The 18280-nt window shown below is 33.1% G+C and overlaps 1 protein-coding gene across 1 annotated transcript in view; it reads left to right on the top strand.

Moving 5' to 3' along the window:
- GCK72_016014 (uncharacterized protein) overlaps positions 1–18280 on the top strand; it is a gene marked incomplete at both ends in the record, with an annotated part of 30397 nt that overhangs the window by 11213 nt on the left and 904 nt on the right. Inside the window, 11 exons of the mRNA XM_053731261.1 lie at positions 358–455; positions 3110–3258; positions 6056–6171; positions 6758–6860; positions 11850–11895; positions 11949–11983; positions 13784–13872; positions 16073–16195; positions 16389–16511; positions 17088–17158; positions 17952–18104. Coding sequence (XP_053586033.1) covers positions 358–455; positions 3110–3258; positions 6056–6171; positions 6758–6860; positions 11850–11895; positions 11949–11983; positions 13784–13872; positions 16073–16195; positions 16389–16511; positions 17088–17158; positions 17952–18104 — 1106 coding nt within the window. The remainder of the gene's footprint in view (positions 1–357; positions 456–3109; positions 3259–6055; positions 6172–6757; positions 6861–11849; positions 11896–11948; positions 11984–13783; positions 13873–16072; positions 16196–16388; positions 16512–17087; positions 17159–17951; positions 18105–18280) is intronic.

Raw genomic sequence — 18280 nt, 5'->3', positions numbered from 1 at the left:
TAACAGTATAATGTTTTTGGGAATTTTTATTGGTTTGGTGTGGAAATTCAAAATTCAGATAGTTTCATTCGGTTTTATGGATCTTCAATAGATTGAATGTTTGTTCGGTTAGGTAATTTTTGTGAAAAGATTTTTTTACTGTTTCAGAGATGAAAATAGATTCATAATTCAGAATCTGAAAAATTTGAAGCGAAACTTAAGAGAGCATCCCTGAATTTTAGAAAATGATGTAAATGATGAAGTTTTGAAACAGTTTACTTTTTTTCACTGTTTCACAAAACCATTCTAAGTTTTTCGAATTGTTTCCCAAATGTTAGTTCGTGTTTTTTTTACATCATACGAATATTACTATTTCAGGCTCGAAACGAGGTACGTGACATGTCTGGCGCCTTCTCCGAGGAACGTCAGAATCTGGATGAGACGATTTCAGAGATAAGCAAGGAGTTGAAATTGAAGTGAGTTATTTTTCTTTTTTTAATTTATCAGCACGGTACGCTTTTTACAACCGCGCTCTGCTGAAAAGAAAATTGTGTGCAAAATTGAGAGACTCAGAGAAAAATAGACATTTCTCAAAAGCATTTCGGTGGAGCGCAGTTGTAAGAACTGTGAAATTGTTTCAAAATAATGATTTCTTATCATTGTTTAAAAGGGGACTGCGGTTTTCCAAAAATTGAGATTTTTTATATGAATCGACTCAGAATTTTGTAAAAAAGAGAAAAGTCTCTTGGAGCCATGTCTGAAAATTAGTCTGAAACGAGTTATGAAGCCGCAAAGTGTCAAAAAAGGGCCTCTCGCCGTGAAGATTTGCCTTATATTTCAAAGTAAAATTCTCTCGCCGTGAACATGAAAAATTTTGATATATTATATAAGGCAAATTTTAACGGCGAGATGCTCTTTTTTGACACTTTGAGGGCTCATAACTCGTTTCAGACGAATTTTCGGACATGGCTCCAAGAGATTTTTCTCTTTTCTAACAAAATTCTGAGTCGATTCATATAAAAAAAATCTCGATATCTTGAAATAATGGTAAAATAACAGACTAATTATTTATTATAAACTACACTGTTTCAAAATGATTTCATCTCGAAACAGTAATAAAATGGATAGTTTCAATGATAATAATATCCATTTTATACAATGACTAATTTGCGTCGTAATTTATGCATTTCTCCGTTTCGCAATGTAATATGATACGATGCGGTTCGTATTGTGTTACATCAGCATTTTCCTTTCTTACAAGGTCTCTTTTTCCTTCAAATTTCTTCAAGAATATTTAATTTTTTTTACTGTTTCAAAACTTTGCAATTTAATTTTGAAAGTTAGTTTTTATTGATCAATACGTTTTGAAATGAAAAAGTTACAGTTTCGAAAAATTGCTCACAAAAAACTGTTTGAAATAGCGAAAAGTCCAGGTTTTAAACTTTTGAAACAGTATTTTTCGTAATATTTGATTTTGCGTGGTTTTTTAATCGAATACCTGAAAACTTGAAAAAGTAAAATGGATTTTTTTTCATTCATCACATCAAATTTTTTTTCCATGGTAAAGTTGTCAGTATTTTCGTGAAACAGTGAAAATTTACTCAATTTCATAAATGTATATTTTTTAAACACTGTAATTTCTACTAGAGAAAATCAACACATATGACTTTGTGATTCAGTTTTGAGAAATATTTGAAACAGTAAGACAACTTTTTTACTGTTTAACATTTTACTCACAACGTATATGAGTTAGATCCACTTAAATTGAATTTCTTCGACACTTGAAAATTGTTGAAACAATTTTCTTTGTCTTTTTTCGGCGATTTTCATGCATTTTGGTGTTGTCTGGCGTGCCGAAGGCGCGTTTTCTCTCTATATCAAATTTTGCTTATTAACCTTGCTAAATATACTGTAAGAAGTGAATTTTTGAGTTTTTCCCTAGATATTTCAAAACGCTGATTAATAATCGGTTTTTTGAGCAATTTTTGACCGATTTCTTCCTCAAAAACGCAATTTTTGAACCTTAAATTGTCTAAAAATCAATTTTCCCCACTAATTTTCACTTTGGACATGAATTTTTCCTTCTAAATGCGATTTTCGAGAGCAAAAAGTGAGAAAAATCTATATTAGCTCAGCACAATTCTTCCAACTGTGCTCCAGCGAAATGCCCGACTATTTTTCTCTGAGTCTCTCAATTTCGCACACAATTTTCTTGAGTTTCGGTAGAGCGCGGTTGGAAGAAGCTTGTATGACTTTGAATTAAACAATTTCTCTACTCTACATAACACAAAAACAAAGATTTTCAGTAGATGAGAATGCACTGAAACAGAAAAATAATATTTTTATTGTTGAAATTCAGACAATTTTATGATTTTGAAACAATAAAAAACTAATTTATAAATTTACTGTTTCAGAAAATTGTATTCTTTAAATGTTATATAATATCAACAATGGAACATAGAAATGCTCAAACTAAAAATTTATAAGTTTTTCAGAAACATATATTCTAATAGAGTAGTTGACAGACTGATAATCGATATCTGTTGCTTAATTGTAGGAATTTTGAAACAGTAATTAAAAAATATATATCCACTGGATTTTTGAAAATTTTGAAACTGTGATTACACAACTGCGCTCTACCGAAACTCAAGAAAATTGTGTGCGAAATTGAGAGACTCAGAGAAAAAGAGACGGGCATTTCGGTGGGGCGCAGTTGGAAGAACTGCGCTCAGTTTATAATAAAAATAGATTTCTGAGTGTGAAATACACGAAAAATTGGATATTTATCAGTTTTTAAGCTCAAAAATCGCATTTTTAACAAAAAATAATTTTCAAGGGAAAAAATTAGTGGGGATAATTGATTTTTAGACAATTTAAGGTTCAAAAATTGCGTTTTTGAGGAGGAAATCGGTCGATAACTGCTCAAAACCGTTTTTCAGCTTAAAAATCACTTCAAACTGTATATTTAGCGAGATTAATAGGGCAAACTGTAAAAAAAAGATATTTATCAATTTTTGAGCTCGAAACTTGCATTTAACGAAAAATTTCAAAGGGAAAAATCAGTTTTTAGACAATTCAAGGTTCAAAACTTCGTAATTTTTCCTTCAAAATTCAATATATCTTTCTTCAGACTCCTAATCGTGGAGAACTTCATCCCTCCCGACGTGAGTGATCGGATAAAGGATCGTGCGGAGTGGGATGAGAATGAGCGTCGGTGGAACGTCACAACCTTCCCGTCGACCTCGTCAACTCCTATAAATAACGGACCAACTGGGAACGGTATGTCGGTTTTTGTGTAGTGCCTGATGATGATGATAACGCATTGAGGTTTTGGAGGGACCAAAATTTTGAAGGGCAGGAGTTGAAACAGTGAAAATTATGAATTTTCCTTGCTAGTTTAGGCATTAAAATTGTTATGAAAACATTACTGCTTCAGCAAATTAAATTTTGCCTCTCACAGCGTTGAGACGATGTTAGGCATTTCTAGAAGAAATTTTTGGTAACAGTGTCTTTTTTCGTTTAATTAAGGTTTTTCTCCGCTGTTCGATTAACTTTTGTCGAATGTATCAAGATAGAGATATTAGTTTTTTTTAATGGACTGATCTTTTAGAATTTTCCTGAAACAGAAAGAAACTTTTTAACTGCACATCTATTCCAGGATTGACGCTTGAGATAGTTAAAGACTTTATGAAAGTTTTTGAAACAGCAGATTTTGAGACAAGCTTTTTGTCCTTAGTTTCAACTAGAATTTCAATAATTTTCTGAATATTTTCAGATAGTTAAACCAGTCAAGTTTTTCTAAAAAGTATGTTACATTTTTACTATACAATCGGGCGTAACTTGCATTAAACTCCTTATTATAAACTAAAAAATATACCAAAATGTAGATCTCGGCGAGTTCTATGTCTGTGACCTACTACTAGGCGATTTGGTAATTGAAGAATAGCCATCCGTCCGCGAAACAAAAAAGAAAACATTTAGCAGTTTCTGACTAGAAAACTTGCATTTTGAGCGTTTAATCCGATTTTTCAAATCATTCGAGTAAGAACCCTCTGAATGCTAATGTTTAGAGGATGAGGATACACTGAAACCGTATAATTTTGTATTACTGTTTCTGGGAATTTTTCGATACTTGTACAGATAATTTTGAGATAATGAGAAAAATTGATAACGTATCTACTGGAAACGCTCGAAAAAATTTAAGACAATTGTTTTTAGTTCAAAACTTAAGTAAGTTTTATTACTGTTTCTCGGAATTTGTAAGACCTGTACAATTGTAATTAAGATAATTTTAAGGCAATTTGAAGAATTGATAACGTATCTACTGGAAACTTTTGAAAAAAAAATTTTAACAATGTTTAGACAATTGAGTTCCAGGAATTTCGATAAATTTTAAAATGTTTATAAAAAGTACATTTTTTACGATACAACCGGTAATAACTCGCGTCAAATTGAATATTATGAGCTGAAAAATATACGAAAATGTCGATCTCGGCGAGTTCTATAGCAGAGTTGTACGGAATGCCATTTTTCAGTTTCCGGAATCCGGAACGAGATTTTACATTTTCCGGAATACGGAATCCGGAACTGGAATCAAATTTTTGAAATCCGGAATCGGAATCCGAAAAAACCCGGAATTCCGGAATTTTGGAATCCAGAATCCGGATTCCAGACAACTCTGTTCTATAGCCGTGGCTTACCGTTAAAGCACCCCAGGAAAGGATAAGGTGACAAAAAGCAAAAATGACCAAAATACCTTTTTAGCTCTGTCCGCGGCACATTAACAATTTTCTATGTTAATGTCAGCCTAGTATGCAAGTATGTTTTTTACTGTTTCAAAAACTATACAACATGAAAAGTGAGTTGAATGAATTGGTTAGTTCATTTTAAAGCACATATTGTTTACTGTTTCAAAAAATAATTGAATTATTTTCGGATTTGAAATTTTCAGTATACTCGCTATTGAATTTTGACAAAATTGGTTTTTGACTCATTGTTTCAATAAAATGTTTTTAGAATGCTTAGTAAAAACACCATTCCATAGCATATAAACTAAAAACAATTAAAATGTTTTAGAAACTGTAAAAATTGGAATATCTCATCTCAAAGAGCTCATGAAGCATTAGCAACTAGTGAAAAAATGAAATAGGTTGTTAAAAATATAGTATTTTAGCAAAATCAAACAAAAAATTGACTGAAATCGCTTAAAACCACTCAAAAATATCAAAACCCGTTTTCGTTTTTTTACCAATTGATGGCAATGTCCGCGATCAGAGAGCACTAAATGTTTTGAAAAGTTTGAACTCACTTATCTCAGGCTGAAAATGTGCTAGAAAGGTGGTTATAGGGTTCAAATCTGCTTAAAACTTATTTGAATCAGTTCAAACTACCTCAAAAAGCTCTGAACCACATTTTGGACTCTTTTGGCACGGCCCGTAGCACATTTACGAATAGCCATCCGATTTATAGCACGTCAGAGAAATAGAACTCGTCGAGATCTACATTTTGGTATATTTTTCAGCTCATAAAACTCAATTTGAAGGGAGTTACGCGCCGGCCCAGTGGACAAGAAATTTTTTTAACTGTTTCGAAAATTTTCGTTGTAGAATAAATAAACTTTTGGAGTTACTGGGTGACGAGGTGAGTTGAACTTTTTCTAAAAATTGGACCCCTGGCACTTTCGACCCTGCTGATTCCAAAAATGCAAGAAAAAGCAGCGAAATGCTCAGGTGAACCGAGTTATGACCCGTCAAACTTTTCAATTTGTTCACGTGGTTAAATTTTTCACGCTTTCATCGACACTTGTGCTGTAGAAGTTTGACGGGTCATAACTCGGTTCACGTGAGCATTTCGCTGATTTTTCTTGCATTTTTGGAATCAGCAGGGTCGAAAGTGCCAGGGGTCCAATTTTTAGAAAAAATTCAATTCACCTCGTCATGAACTTCCCTTGTAAGATAATAATCTTTTATATCGGTTTTTTAGAAAATAAGATTTTTGAAAAATTTAAGTTTCTACCGATTTCCCTGTTATTGCAAGCTTGAACAATGCAAATTCTCGAATTTTCCCCCATTTCCAGCCATCGAAATCAACGAGGACGGTGTTCTCACCCGGTCCTCCGGCGCGGATAGTGGTGTCTCCGTGAGCGGAGGCAACGGAACTCCAACGGCGACAACGTCATTGGACAAGAGATTGGTAAGATACATGATTTTTGGTCAGGCAGGGAAAAATAGGGAACAATTTTCGAAAAAATGGGGAAGGGGAGTCACGAGACGCGAACAAACACCCCCATTTTCTTTGTCTTTTTTGGCGATTTTCATGAATTTTTGAATTTTTGGAGTTGTCTGGCGTGTCGGAGGCGCGTTTTTTCTCTATATCAAATTTTGATTATTAACCTTGCTAAATGTGCTGTAAGAAGTGAATTTTTGAGTTTTTCTTTAGATTTTTCAAAACAGTAATTAATAATTGGTTTTTGAGCTATTTTCGACCGATTTCGTCCGCAAAAACGCAATTTTTGAACCTTTCCCCACTAATTTTCACCTTGGACATGAATTTTTTCTTAAAATGCGATTTTTGAGCGCAAAAAAGAGAGAAAAATCGAATTTTTTTATCAGTGGCTTGTCAAAAATGTTACAACAGCGCTCCACCGAAATCTCCTCTCATTTTCTCCGAGTCTCTCAATTTCGCACACAATTTTCTTCGGTTTCGGTAGAGCGCGGTTGTAAGACACATCTACAAACTATACAATATTTAATTACTATCCCAATTACCATTTATACAGGTGGCCACTCCCGGATGCCGTCGACCGATGTCAATGTGTGAGCGAATGCTGGTTGAGAGAGCCAGAGAAGGGTTTAGTAATCAGAGAAGACCTCCGATATCAGGTTAGTTATAGTGATATTAAAGGAAAGAACATTTTAGGAATTAATTTGCAAATTAGTCAACATTTTTTGAAACAGTGAAAAATGTTAAATTAAAATACATTTTTTTCGCTGTTTCAGAAATAATGAAATTGGAATACTGAAATTTTTGTTTTGTTATGTGTATGCTACTGTGAAAAAAATAAAGTTTGGCCAAGGATTTTCAAAAAAAATTTTCGCGCCCAAAACACTTTAGTGCATTTGTGAACTAAAGTGTTTTGGGCGCGAAAATTTTTTTTGAAAATCCTTGGCCAAACTTTATTTTTTTCACAGTAACTACTCCTTTCTAGAATTACTGAAACAACAAAAATTACTGTTTGAATTCTGGTGAGACTAAAATGAAAGTAAAACATGAAAAGATAACATTTTGAGAATCAATTTGCAAACTTGTTTTTTGAAACAGTAAAAATTTGAATTGAAATTATTTATATTTTTCTCAGTGGAACATACTATTTTGTTCCTAACATTGTATAAATATGGTACTATATAAAATTTAAATTCTACTGAAACAGTAAATAGTTTTTTACTATGTCAGAGTAATTTTATGGATTTTGAAGGTAAAAAAAATTCTATATTGGTTGATGTCAATTTGTACACTTTTCAAGTTGAAAAAATGAATATTTGCTGTCATAGTTAATCCTCAAACAAAAAAAGGGTGCATTAAATAATTTCAATTCAAATTAAAACTTTTTTTGTTTCAAGAAATATTCATAGTTCGTGAATGATTCGATAAGTGATTCCAATATTCATCACATATCTGTTCTAGTGGAATTAGATAATTCAAAATGATTTCAAATACACTAATCACTGTGAAATTGGTTTTACTGTTTCCGCATAATCTTAATCTTGGAAAGTGTTCAGAAATGGCAATGTAAAGATGAAAAATGGTTCGAAATTTACTGTTTCAAACATTTTTGTTAGGTATGAAAGAATTTTTCAGTTATTATGGTTCATTCATGGTATTGACATTATTCCTTTTTTAAAAACGGAAAAACTTTTCTGTTTCAAAATTTTACCACATATGTTTTACCTTTTTCTGATCTCAGCAGTTTTATTCTCAAAAGCTGGTTAACATATTTTTCATGTTTTGAGAAAAAAATATTCCGTTACTTTTGTAGTTTCTATTAGCACGCCACGTTTCTTACAAACGCGCTCTACCGAAACCAAAAAAAATTGTGTTCGAGTTTCGGTAGAGCGCCGTTGTAAGACCTGTATCAAGATAATATGTGTATTAGAAAATTGCCAATTTTACTGTTTCAAAATTTTCCAAAAACGATAGTTTCCGAAGTTTCAATGTTGTTTCTTTCGTATTGACGATTAAAATTTAAATTAAGTGGCATTTCAAGGTTGAAATTGTGGCATTTTCAGCCTTTATAGCCGAGATTTTCACCAGAAATTCTTCAAAATTAAGTTTCCGCTCAAAATACTCAAAATCCGACTGAAAAGCATGATTTTTATGAATTTTAAGCTGAAAATTGTGATTTTATATCATTGTATGAAACAATAATTTCCATTTCTTGTTTTGTTTTCAAGTTACACAGTTTTCAAAATGATATGGTGGCTAACCGACAGTGTGTGCTTTCGAAATTTTTATTTCGAAAAATTCAGATTTCGAAAGATCTTTCGAAAAAATTTCGAAAGACTTCGAATCTTTCGAAAACCTTTCGAAAAAATTTCGAAAGATTTCGAAACTTTCGAAAATCTTTCGAAAAAATTTCGAAAGTTTCGAAATCTTTCGAAATTCTTTCGAAAGATCTTTCGAAAGATCTTTCGAAAGATTTTCCGAAAGAAACCGAAAGTTGTTTCAAAAACAATTTTCGCTAAAGAGAGCGCGGAGTGGGATTTCGGAGCATCGTTGTTGTTTTCAAATTCAATTTTTTTTCTTTTTTTTGTTGGTACTTTCAATTAACCAGTCTTTTGGAGATTAAATATATGTTCAGGGGAAATTTTGAAAATTTATTGCTATAAAACACCAAAACTTCACTAAATTTGGTAGAAGACGGCTGATTTAGTAATTTTTGTATACTGTATGAAAACTTTTTTGCTATGCGCCTTTAAAGCTACAGTAATTAATTTCGAAAGATCTTTCGAAAGATCTTTCGAAAATCTTTCGAAAAATCTTTCGAAAGATCTTTCGAAAATCTTTCGAAGAATCTTTCGAAAGATCTTTCGAAAATCTTTCGAAGAATCTTTCGAAAGATCTTTCGAAAAAATTTCGAAAAAATTTCGAAAAATTTCTTTCGAAAAAATTTCGAAATTTTTTCGAAAGATCTTTCGAAAGATTTTTCGAAAATCTTTCGAAATAATTTCGAAAAAATTTCGAAAGATTTTTCGAAAATTCTTTCGAAATTGCTTCGAAAGCACACACTGCTAACCGATACATTTTCCACTGTTTCAAGAATATGTCTTGTTGATTTGTTATCTTTATTCTATTGATGCGGCTGTAAAAATTACTCTACTTGCAAACCGCGGCTGGCGAACACTATCTTCAAAAAAATGTTCAGAAATTTCTCGAATTTTGGAAACAGGGGCTTAAAAAGCTTCAAACTCAATATTATGAACTCAAAAATATATCAAAATGTAGATCTCAGCGAGTTCTATGTCTGTAACTTACTACGAGACGGTCTAGAATAGTTTTTTTCGAAAAATGTTAATTCCTATGAATTTGGACCCCCTCGGCCTTAAGAAATGGCTAAAATTGCCAAAAATGCCCTAAAAACCTCAAAACCCGCTTCTCATCCAATTGACGGTAATGTCCGCGATTAAAGGAAGGGGAAAGACTGGTAGCGAGCACTAAACGTTTTGAAAATTTTGGAAATACCATATTTCAGGCTGAAAATGTGCTAGAAAGTTGGTTGGTTATAGAGTTCAAATCTGCTGAAAACTTGTTTAAATCAGTTCAAACTACCTCAAAAACCTCTGAACCACATTTTGGACTCTTTTGGCACGGCCCGTAGCACATTTACGAATAGCCATCCGATTTATAGCACGTCAGAGATATAGAACTCGTCAAGATCTTCATTTCGGTATACAAAATCAAACGAAAGATTGGCCAAAATTGTTAAAAATCTCCTAAAAACTCCAAAAACGTTAAAGCCCGCGATCAGAGAGCACTAAACGTTTCGAAAATTTTGGAAATACCATATTTCAGGCTGAAAATGTGCTAGAAAGTTGGTTGGTTATAGAGTTCAAATCTGCTGAAAACTTGTTTAAATCAGTTAAGACTACCAGAAAAATCTCAAAACCCCTCACTTTCGTGTTTTTTGGCACCTTTCTCTGAAAAAATGCCAAAATGTAGATAGTTCTGTGTTTATGAAGTACTCCTAGACAAATGGCTATCTGTTTGATATGCCGCTAGCATGGATTTTTGTCATTTTTGCGTTTTTTGGGCCTGTGGCACATTACGAATTAGCTATCCGGCTCGTAGTAGGTCACACTTTCTGTGCATACCGTGGTGAACGTTAGAATTTATTCATTCAACGTTGAAAAATTAATTCTAATGTTCACCACGGTACGCACAGAAAGTTCTAAAGTTCACCGTGACGCAAAAGTGTACCATGCTTGTCGATAGAGCGCGTCTGCATAGGTAGTCTGGAACTCTACGTGTAACCAATCTATTCAACTCACTTTTCACGTTGTAAATTTTTTGAAACAGTAAAAAACATACTTGCAAACTAGGCTGACATTAACATGGTAAAGTTAATGTGCCGCGGACAGGGCTAAAAAAGATTTTTGGTCATTTTTGCTTTGTTGTCACCTTATCCTTTCCTGCGGTGCTTTAACGGTAAGCCACGGCTATAGAACTCGTCGAGATCTACATTTTGGTATATTTTTCAGCCTATAAGTGATTACTAATAACGGGGAAAAGGTCTTTTGACCTTCCTCCTCCTTCCTATCTTTCTTGTCTTCCTCTCCTCTTCTTTCTTCCGGAAAACGTCCCCCAAAAGTTTCTTTTTTTCTTTCTCGTTTATCTATTTATCTATGCAGTGATGTCTCTCTTTCTCTCCGTTTTTCTGCCTTCCGCCAATGTCAATGTGTACTCCCGGAGGCAGCAGTTGTCACTCTTTTTCTACTACGTTTTTACGCTCTTTTATTTGTTTAATAGAGAAAGGTTATGTTGTTGGTTTTTTTGCTTGCTGTAACAACAGAGTCAACTGTAGAATAATTAGAGGCAATTTTGAAACAGAGAATATTTTTTACTGTTTCAAAAATTGATTTTTGTTTTTTTGTTAAGAAAAATAATTTAATAAAAGGTGTCTTTAAAATTATTTTCTATCTGACTATGAGAACACAAATTTTCAAAAATTACTGTTACACTATTTTTTTAATAGTGAGATTAGTACTAAGTAAGCTAATAGATAATAGATTTTGTCATTCTTTAAATATAACAAGTTTGATTGAAAAACAGAATTAAAAATTCCAATTAACAGTAACTCTGAAATTAATTAACCAAGTTTTTCGGTGTAGATTTTTTTCATAACCTCATTATTTTGAACTTTTTCATTTAATTTTCTTCACATTTTTTTGTTTAATGCGTTAAATTTGTATGGAACAGTAACTAAAATCCTGTTACCTTAAATCTAGTTTTTTGAAACAGTAATTTTTGGCGAATTTCAAGGATCTCAGCTTCAAATTGCTGAATATAGTAAATTTTTTTGTATTTTGTTATGGTATTAGCTCATAAAAAGGTACAACCTAATTTGGTAGACATAGTAACCTTGAAAATATTTAAAAATAGAAAAAAAGTTATTGTAACAGTAATTTTTTGGTATTTTTGGTTCAAAATTGAAATGAAGAGATTTTAACTATAATTCTATACAAAAGAGAAGTAGTAACTATAAAATCATGTTAACCATAACCAAATTTTTTTGAAACAGTGTTTTTTTTCTGTTCGTCTATCGAGATTACCCTAGAATGCTTTCATTCAAGTAATTTTTACAACTTTTTTTCCAGGAAACAGCGCGTTCGTGGAAGCCCAAATTCCCGAGGAAACAATTCGGTTCTGTGGTGAAAACGTGGTGGTGTTTAACGCTCTGGAACGATATGTTCCAGATGTGACAGACGCCGATCCAGCCACTTTTACAATGGTGAGTTATCAGAGGCATTGGAATTGTCATTAAATAATATAAACTGAAATTGTGTAAGAATTATTGGTGAAACAGTGCATCATTTTTCACATTAATTAGGCTAATAGAATGTTAAAACCATAGAATTCTATAAGTTTTAGAACGGTAACAACTAAAAGTTTTGAATTTTTTAATAGATTGTTTTTGAATCAGTGGAATCCGTAAATTGACAAACAGAATAAGATTATTTTTGACTGTTTCAAATAAAAATGAAAAACATACCAATTTTTCAAAAATTGGTACCTTTGATTTTCATCTAAAATAATTTTTTTTGAAATAGTAATTTTTTGTTTGCGAGATTGAGATAATAAAAATAATAATTATTATTATTTATTTACGCATGCTCAATACGTGAAGGTTAATCAAACTCAATTTTTAGCATAACAGTTATTGTAAATGGCATACTTGTCAACCGGGCCGAAACGGGCCGAAACGGGCCGGCGCGTAACTCGCTTCAAACTCAATATTATGAGCTAAAAAATATACCAAAATGTAGATCTCGACGAGTTCTATGTCACTGATGTAATACGGGCCGGATGCAGGGATGTGCGGAAATAAAAATTTCGGAAATTTCGGAACTCGGAAATTTTCCGAATTTTTTTTTCGGAAATTTCGGAAACGTTTCTTTCTTCCGACTTCTCCGTTTCGGAAATATCGGAACTCGGAAATTTTGCGAAATTTTTTTTCGGAAATTTCGGAAATTCCGGAAATTCCGGAAATCATGTGTTTAGCCGGCCCGTCATTTGACAAGTATGATAAATTTTGATGCTGAAAACAATAATTTTCAATTAATTGCAATAAAAACGCATGAAAGATCAACGGAAGCTGTACTCTATTGGGAAATATGAATAATAAAAACAAATAAAATGTGAAAATTCGAATGTTTCTCGAATTATTCGCGAGACAAATGTAATTTTTTCAGCATGTGCGTTTAAAACTACAGTACTGTTTTGTTTCCGAAATTTCCGAGATGTTTTTTTCGGAAATTTCGGAAACGTTTTCTTTTTCCGAAATCATTTCCGGAAATCGGAAATTTCCGAAATTTCCGAAAAAATATTTCGGAAATTTTCCGACGGAAAAAAAGTTCCGGAAAAAGTCGGAAATTTCGGAAATTTCGGAATTTCCGATTTCCGTTCCGCACATCCCTGGCCGGATGGCTATTCGTTAATGTGCCGCGGGCCGGCCTAGAATGGCTTTTTTCGCGTTTTTGGCACTTTTTTTAAATATTTTCAGCTCATAATAATTATTTTGAAGCGATTTACGAGCCGGCCCGTGTCGGCCCGTTTCGGCCCATGACAAGTATGGTAAATGGTGATTTTCATTCAAAAAACTTCTAAAAATCGCAACAAAGAGTGAAACTCAGAAATAGTAAAACTCCAGTAAAAAAGTCAGCAAAGTTTTTACTGCTTCACATGAAAAATATTTAAAGAATTTAAACAATTCAAATCACTGCTAGCTTTGGAAGTTTAAAAAAAAATCAAAGTTTTTTGTTGCTTCAAGTGATCAAAGTCCTTTTCCCCCTCTGAAAAAAAAATGAAGAGCAAGGATTAGTGGATTTTATGATTTTATGCGGATATAAAGAGAGCCCATCACATGCACACATTTTATTAGCCTCGTTTATTTCTCATTTCTCATATATTTTCTTGTTAAGAAAAAATTCTAGAAGAAATTTTTCAGAAAATTTTCTTTTTCCCTGTCTCAAAAAAGTCTGTAAAATCTTTTTCCAATATAATCTTTCTAAGTTTCTAAAAAATTTTGCAGACAGAACGTCGTCCATCAATCGAAAATCTGACGATCGACGCGTCGAAGGTGCTCGTTCCAATTCTGAGCCACCCCACGATGGGCAGCAAGTGAGTTTTCTATTTTTTTGGTTTGACTTTTCGCTGGTTTGAAAAACGCGTCAAAAACACCCCAGCCAATCAGAAAACCACAAAAATCGGCCAAAAAATTGGCTAAAAACCATGAAAACCAGCCAAATCTCATTTTATCGCTGGCGTGCCGTTGACGCGTTTCCTGAATGTCGCCTGGAAAACGCGCCAAAGTTACCCCAGACTTGGATTTTTGAAATTTTTGAAAGGTTTCAAATATGTTTAAAAATTCTTCTGTTTAAAAATGGCAAAAATTCTATGAGACTGGCGTGCTTTTGATGCGTTATCAGAGTTCAAACAAAACGCGTCAAAGGCACGCCAGACAAGTGAGACTTTGCTGGTTTTTGACTGTCTTGGGTTGTCTTGACGCGTTTTTCTACGAAAAAATAACATCAAAAACTAATTTTGAGTCGGAAATACCCAAAACACTCAAAAAACCAACAAAAAAAGACCCTCTGGGGCGCCTTTGCCGTGTTTTGAGTAAACTTTGAAAATTCGTCAAAGGTACGCCAGTCTGATTGATTTTTAGCTATTTTAAATGAAAAATTCTTTTTGAATTTCGCTCCTTCTTTGGGTGTAGAAAATTGTGAATTTTACTGTTTCAAAATTTTTCGAAAACGATTGTTTTCAAAATTTCAATGTTTTTACTTCCGCATTCACACCAGCATAAATGAAATTTAAATTAATGGATAGTTCACGGTTGAAATTGGGATTTTCAGCCTTTATAGTCTAGATTCTCACCAAAAATCGTTCAAAACTAAGTTTTCGCTCGAATTAATCGAAATTTGGCTGAACAGCATAATTTTTGATAAATTTTAAGCTGAAAATTATGATTTTCAACCCAGAAATTACATTTTTTGTCTAAAACTGGTCAAAATTGGGTTAAAGTCAACTGGGACATGTTAAAACAGAAGCATTGAAATGTACACTTTTCACTGTTTCAACATTTTTTTTCAAAAAGAAACTCCTGTTTTTTCTCAATTTTGTTTTTAGTTCAAAAAACCCAATTTCGACCATTTTTTGAGAAAAAATGCAATTTTCAGGGTCTCAAATTATGGATTTTGAGCTCAAAAATCACAATTTTCGACCGACTTTCGAGTATTTTTGCAAAAAAACTTCATTTTGAAAGATTTTTAGTGAAAATCTAGGCTACAAAGGCTGAAAATCACAATTTCAATCTTGAAATGACACGTATCGTGAATTTTATTTATGCGAGCTCAATAATTGAACACAGGGTCTAGGTGTGAGTAGTGAAATCGTATGCGCTCCACTAGACATTGGCGGTAAATTCAAATTTTAATTTTTTCCATTCGCTGTTTCACTGTGGCACTTTGATACGCAGCTTAATCGACCACTTTTTGAGCCGATTTATGCCAGTTTTCCCGCATTTTTGGCCAGTTTTTCGACCGTCGCGCGTCTTTTCGAGATCAATTCTATTCATAAAATAAATAAAATTTTTAAATTAAAAATTTATTTCGAATTTTGCGCTAAAATTTCAGCTGATTTCAGCGGAGCGCGTTTATTTTCACTACTCATCCCGAGACCCTGTGATTGAAGGAAAAACATTGAAATTCTGATAAATATCGCTTTCGAAAATACTTGAAACAGTATTATTTACATTTTTTCAATTTATTTACTTTTTAGGGTAATTTTTAGTCTAAAAATTGAATTTCTGGGTTTAAAATTATGATTTTCAGTTAAAAAATCACAATTTTCAGTCGAATTTCGAGTATTTTTGCAAAAAACCTGGTTTTAAAGGATTTTTGGTAAAAATCTAGGATAAAATGGCTGAAAATAGAGCGTGGACTTCTGGAATTTTTATGAAACAAATTTCTGTTTTAAGAAATTTATTTGAAACAGTACAGTAAATTTTTTTTCAAAAAAAAACTGTTTTTTCTCTATTTCTGTAAATACGTTCCGAAACCAAAACGTTTTAAAACTGAAGACTCTACACTCAAATTTATTTCAGAATACTCAATTTCGACCATTTTTAATCTAAAATGCATTATTTTCTGGTTTTTTTTAATTATGATTTTTAGCTCAAAAATTGCAATTTTCAGCCGAATTTCCAGTATTTTGTGCGTAACCCTTAATTTCCAAGGTTTTCCGGTGAAATTCTAGGCTAAAAATCACAATTTTCAGCTTAAAAATCATCAAAAATCACCGAATTTTCTTGTTTCAGACATTCAAAAAACGGGTCAGCCCGCAACGACAATCCGACAACAATGCCGCCGAGAAACGGCTCATCGATGAGCAGGAGACACTATTAATGAAAAGTGGAGAATACGTAGATTATCTTATAAATGTGAGTTTTTTATTGTTTTTTTTTCGAATTTGTCGAGTCTGGCGTGCGTTTGGCGCGTTTTCTGGTGTCAGAAATGTAAACAATGACTCATTTTGAGTGAATCTATGCGTTTTTTCTAGATTTTGACCAGTCTGGCGTGCCTTTGACGCGTTTTCTGCCCCCAAAACCAACTTTTTTACTATTTTTGTTGCAGAAAACCGAAGAAATGACGAGAAAACTGAACGAATCCACTGATTCTGAGGGTATCTGTGCTGATATGGGCTACCGTAGGCTACCGTCGGCGTCATCTGGAAGAGGATCGATGACGTCATCATTTGTGAATACGGAGAGAATGTTTTTGTCGACAATGTCGACACCAGAGCTGTGCGGAATTCCTTCCTTCTTCCTTCCTTCTTCCTTCTTCCGGGCTTTTTTCACTTTGTTCTTCCTTCTTCCCTCTTCCTTTTTAAAAATTTCACTTCCTTCTTCCTTCTTCCTTCTTCCCTTTTCAAAAATTTTATTTCCTTTTTCCTTGTACCTTCTTCCGTTGAAAAGTTTACTAAAATTTTGTAATTTTCGACGGAATTTTGGCGGAATTTTGGTGGTTTTTGACGGAATTTTGTATGAAACAACGCCAAAATTGGTTTTCAGGGATGGCTAGAAAATAGTATCCTCAAATTTGTCATTCTCAAAATTAACTTCCTATTTCCCGGTTTGGAACCCAACTTCCTTCTTCCTTCCTTCTTCCTTCCTTCTTCCTTCTTCCGGGCTTTTTTCACTTTTTTCTTCCTTCTTCCTTCTTCCCTTTTGAAAAATTTACTTCCTTCTTCCTTCTTCCTTCTTCCCTTTTGAAAAAGTTATTTCCTTCTTCCTTTTTCCTTCTTCCCTTTTCAAAAATTTTACTTCCGCACAGCTCTGGTCGACACCAAGAAGACCACCGTCTAGAATACCGGCACTGATGACGAAAAGTTTGCATTCACCGAGGTAATTTTTCAGATTTTTTTCACTGTTTCAGAAATTTATAAAATTCATAGAATAATAGAAAAAAGTAATGAGTTTAGAGTAGAAATAATCTGAAATTTGATACAGAATTTTGACAAATCCAATAAAACAAATTTGAAGCCACTAATATTGCCAGAAGTAACTTAAAATCACAGGAAATCACATTTTTTATGCGAAAAACTAATATTTTTAACTGAAAATGATTAAAAAAAAGTGATTTGTTATCGAAAAAACGCTCAAAATCAACAAAAATTGGGTTAAAAGGCGATTTTCTCAACTGAATAATGAATTTCTGGCGCACCTTTGGCGCTTTATCAGTTTTGGACGTCCTGGCGGGTGTTTTAGCACGGAATTTCGTATTTTTGCATGAACAATGCAGATTTTTAGCTGTGAATATAGTCTGAAACTGTAAATATTGGAAAATCCATTTTTTACTGTTTCAACGTTTCCTCATTTTTTCTCTTCACTTTTACAAGAAAATAAATTTTTGGAACTACTAATATTGTTAGAAGTTACTTACTATTAGAATCTAGTCTGAAACAGTAACTTTTCGAAAAAAACTCAATTTTTACTGTTTCAATAATTAGTTGTCATTTGATACATTTATACAGTTTCAATAATGAACGAAATTTTTGAATAATCGATTTTCCGGAAGTTAATGGAATTGTTAAAAACTTAAATAATTATTGAAAAAACTACCGTGATCATTATAAAGTATATTTGGCGTCCAAATCATAATTATGAAAAAAATTATATTTAAAAAGTTGTTTTTCAGATCCCACTCCACACCAACTCATGTTCCCTACACCGGACCCCGTGAACAACTGTGCCAGGACTTCAGAATCGGTTTCAGAAGACTTGAAACCGAAATGTTGCTGAGTAGAAGTCAGGAGAAGCGGCAGCAGAGAGCGAGTAGTTATGATCCGAGGTAACGCATAGAAATGGGCGTGTGGTGGTTTTTATGAGTTTTTAATGTTCTAGTTGTGTTCAGCTAGTCGAGAGCTTTAAAATGAGCTCCATATCGGTCAGGTTTAGACCATTTTGGTTTTTTTCGACCACGCGTCGCGGTCGTGCGTCGCGTGTCCAATTTTTTTTCGTAATAAA

Source organism: Caenorhabditis remanei, chromosome IV (genome assembly GCF_010183535.1).
Source record: "Caenorhabditis remanei strain PX506 chromosome IV, whole genome shotgun sequence".
NCBI lineage: Eukaryota > Metazoa > Nematoda > Chromadorea > Rhabditida > Rhabditidae > Caenorhabditis > Caenorhabditis remanei.
The sequence above is the reverse complement of the archived record's forward strand: the minus strand, read 5'-3'. Positions and strand labels throughout refer to the sequence as shown.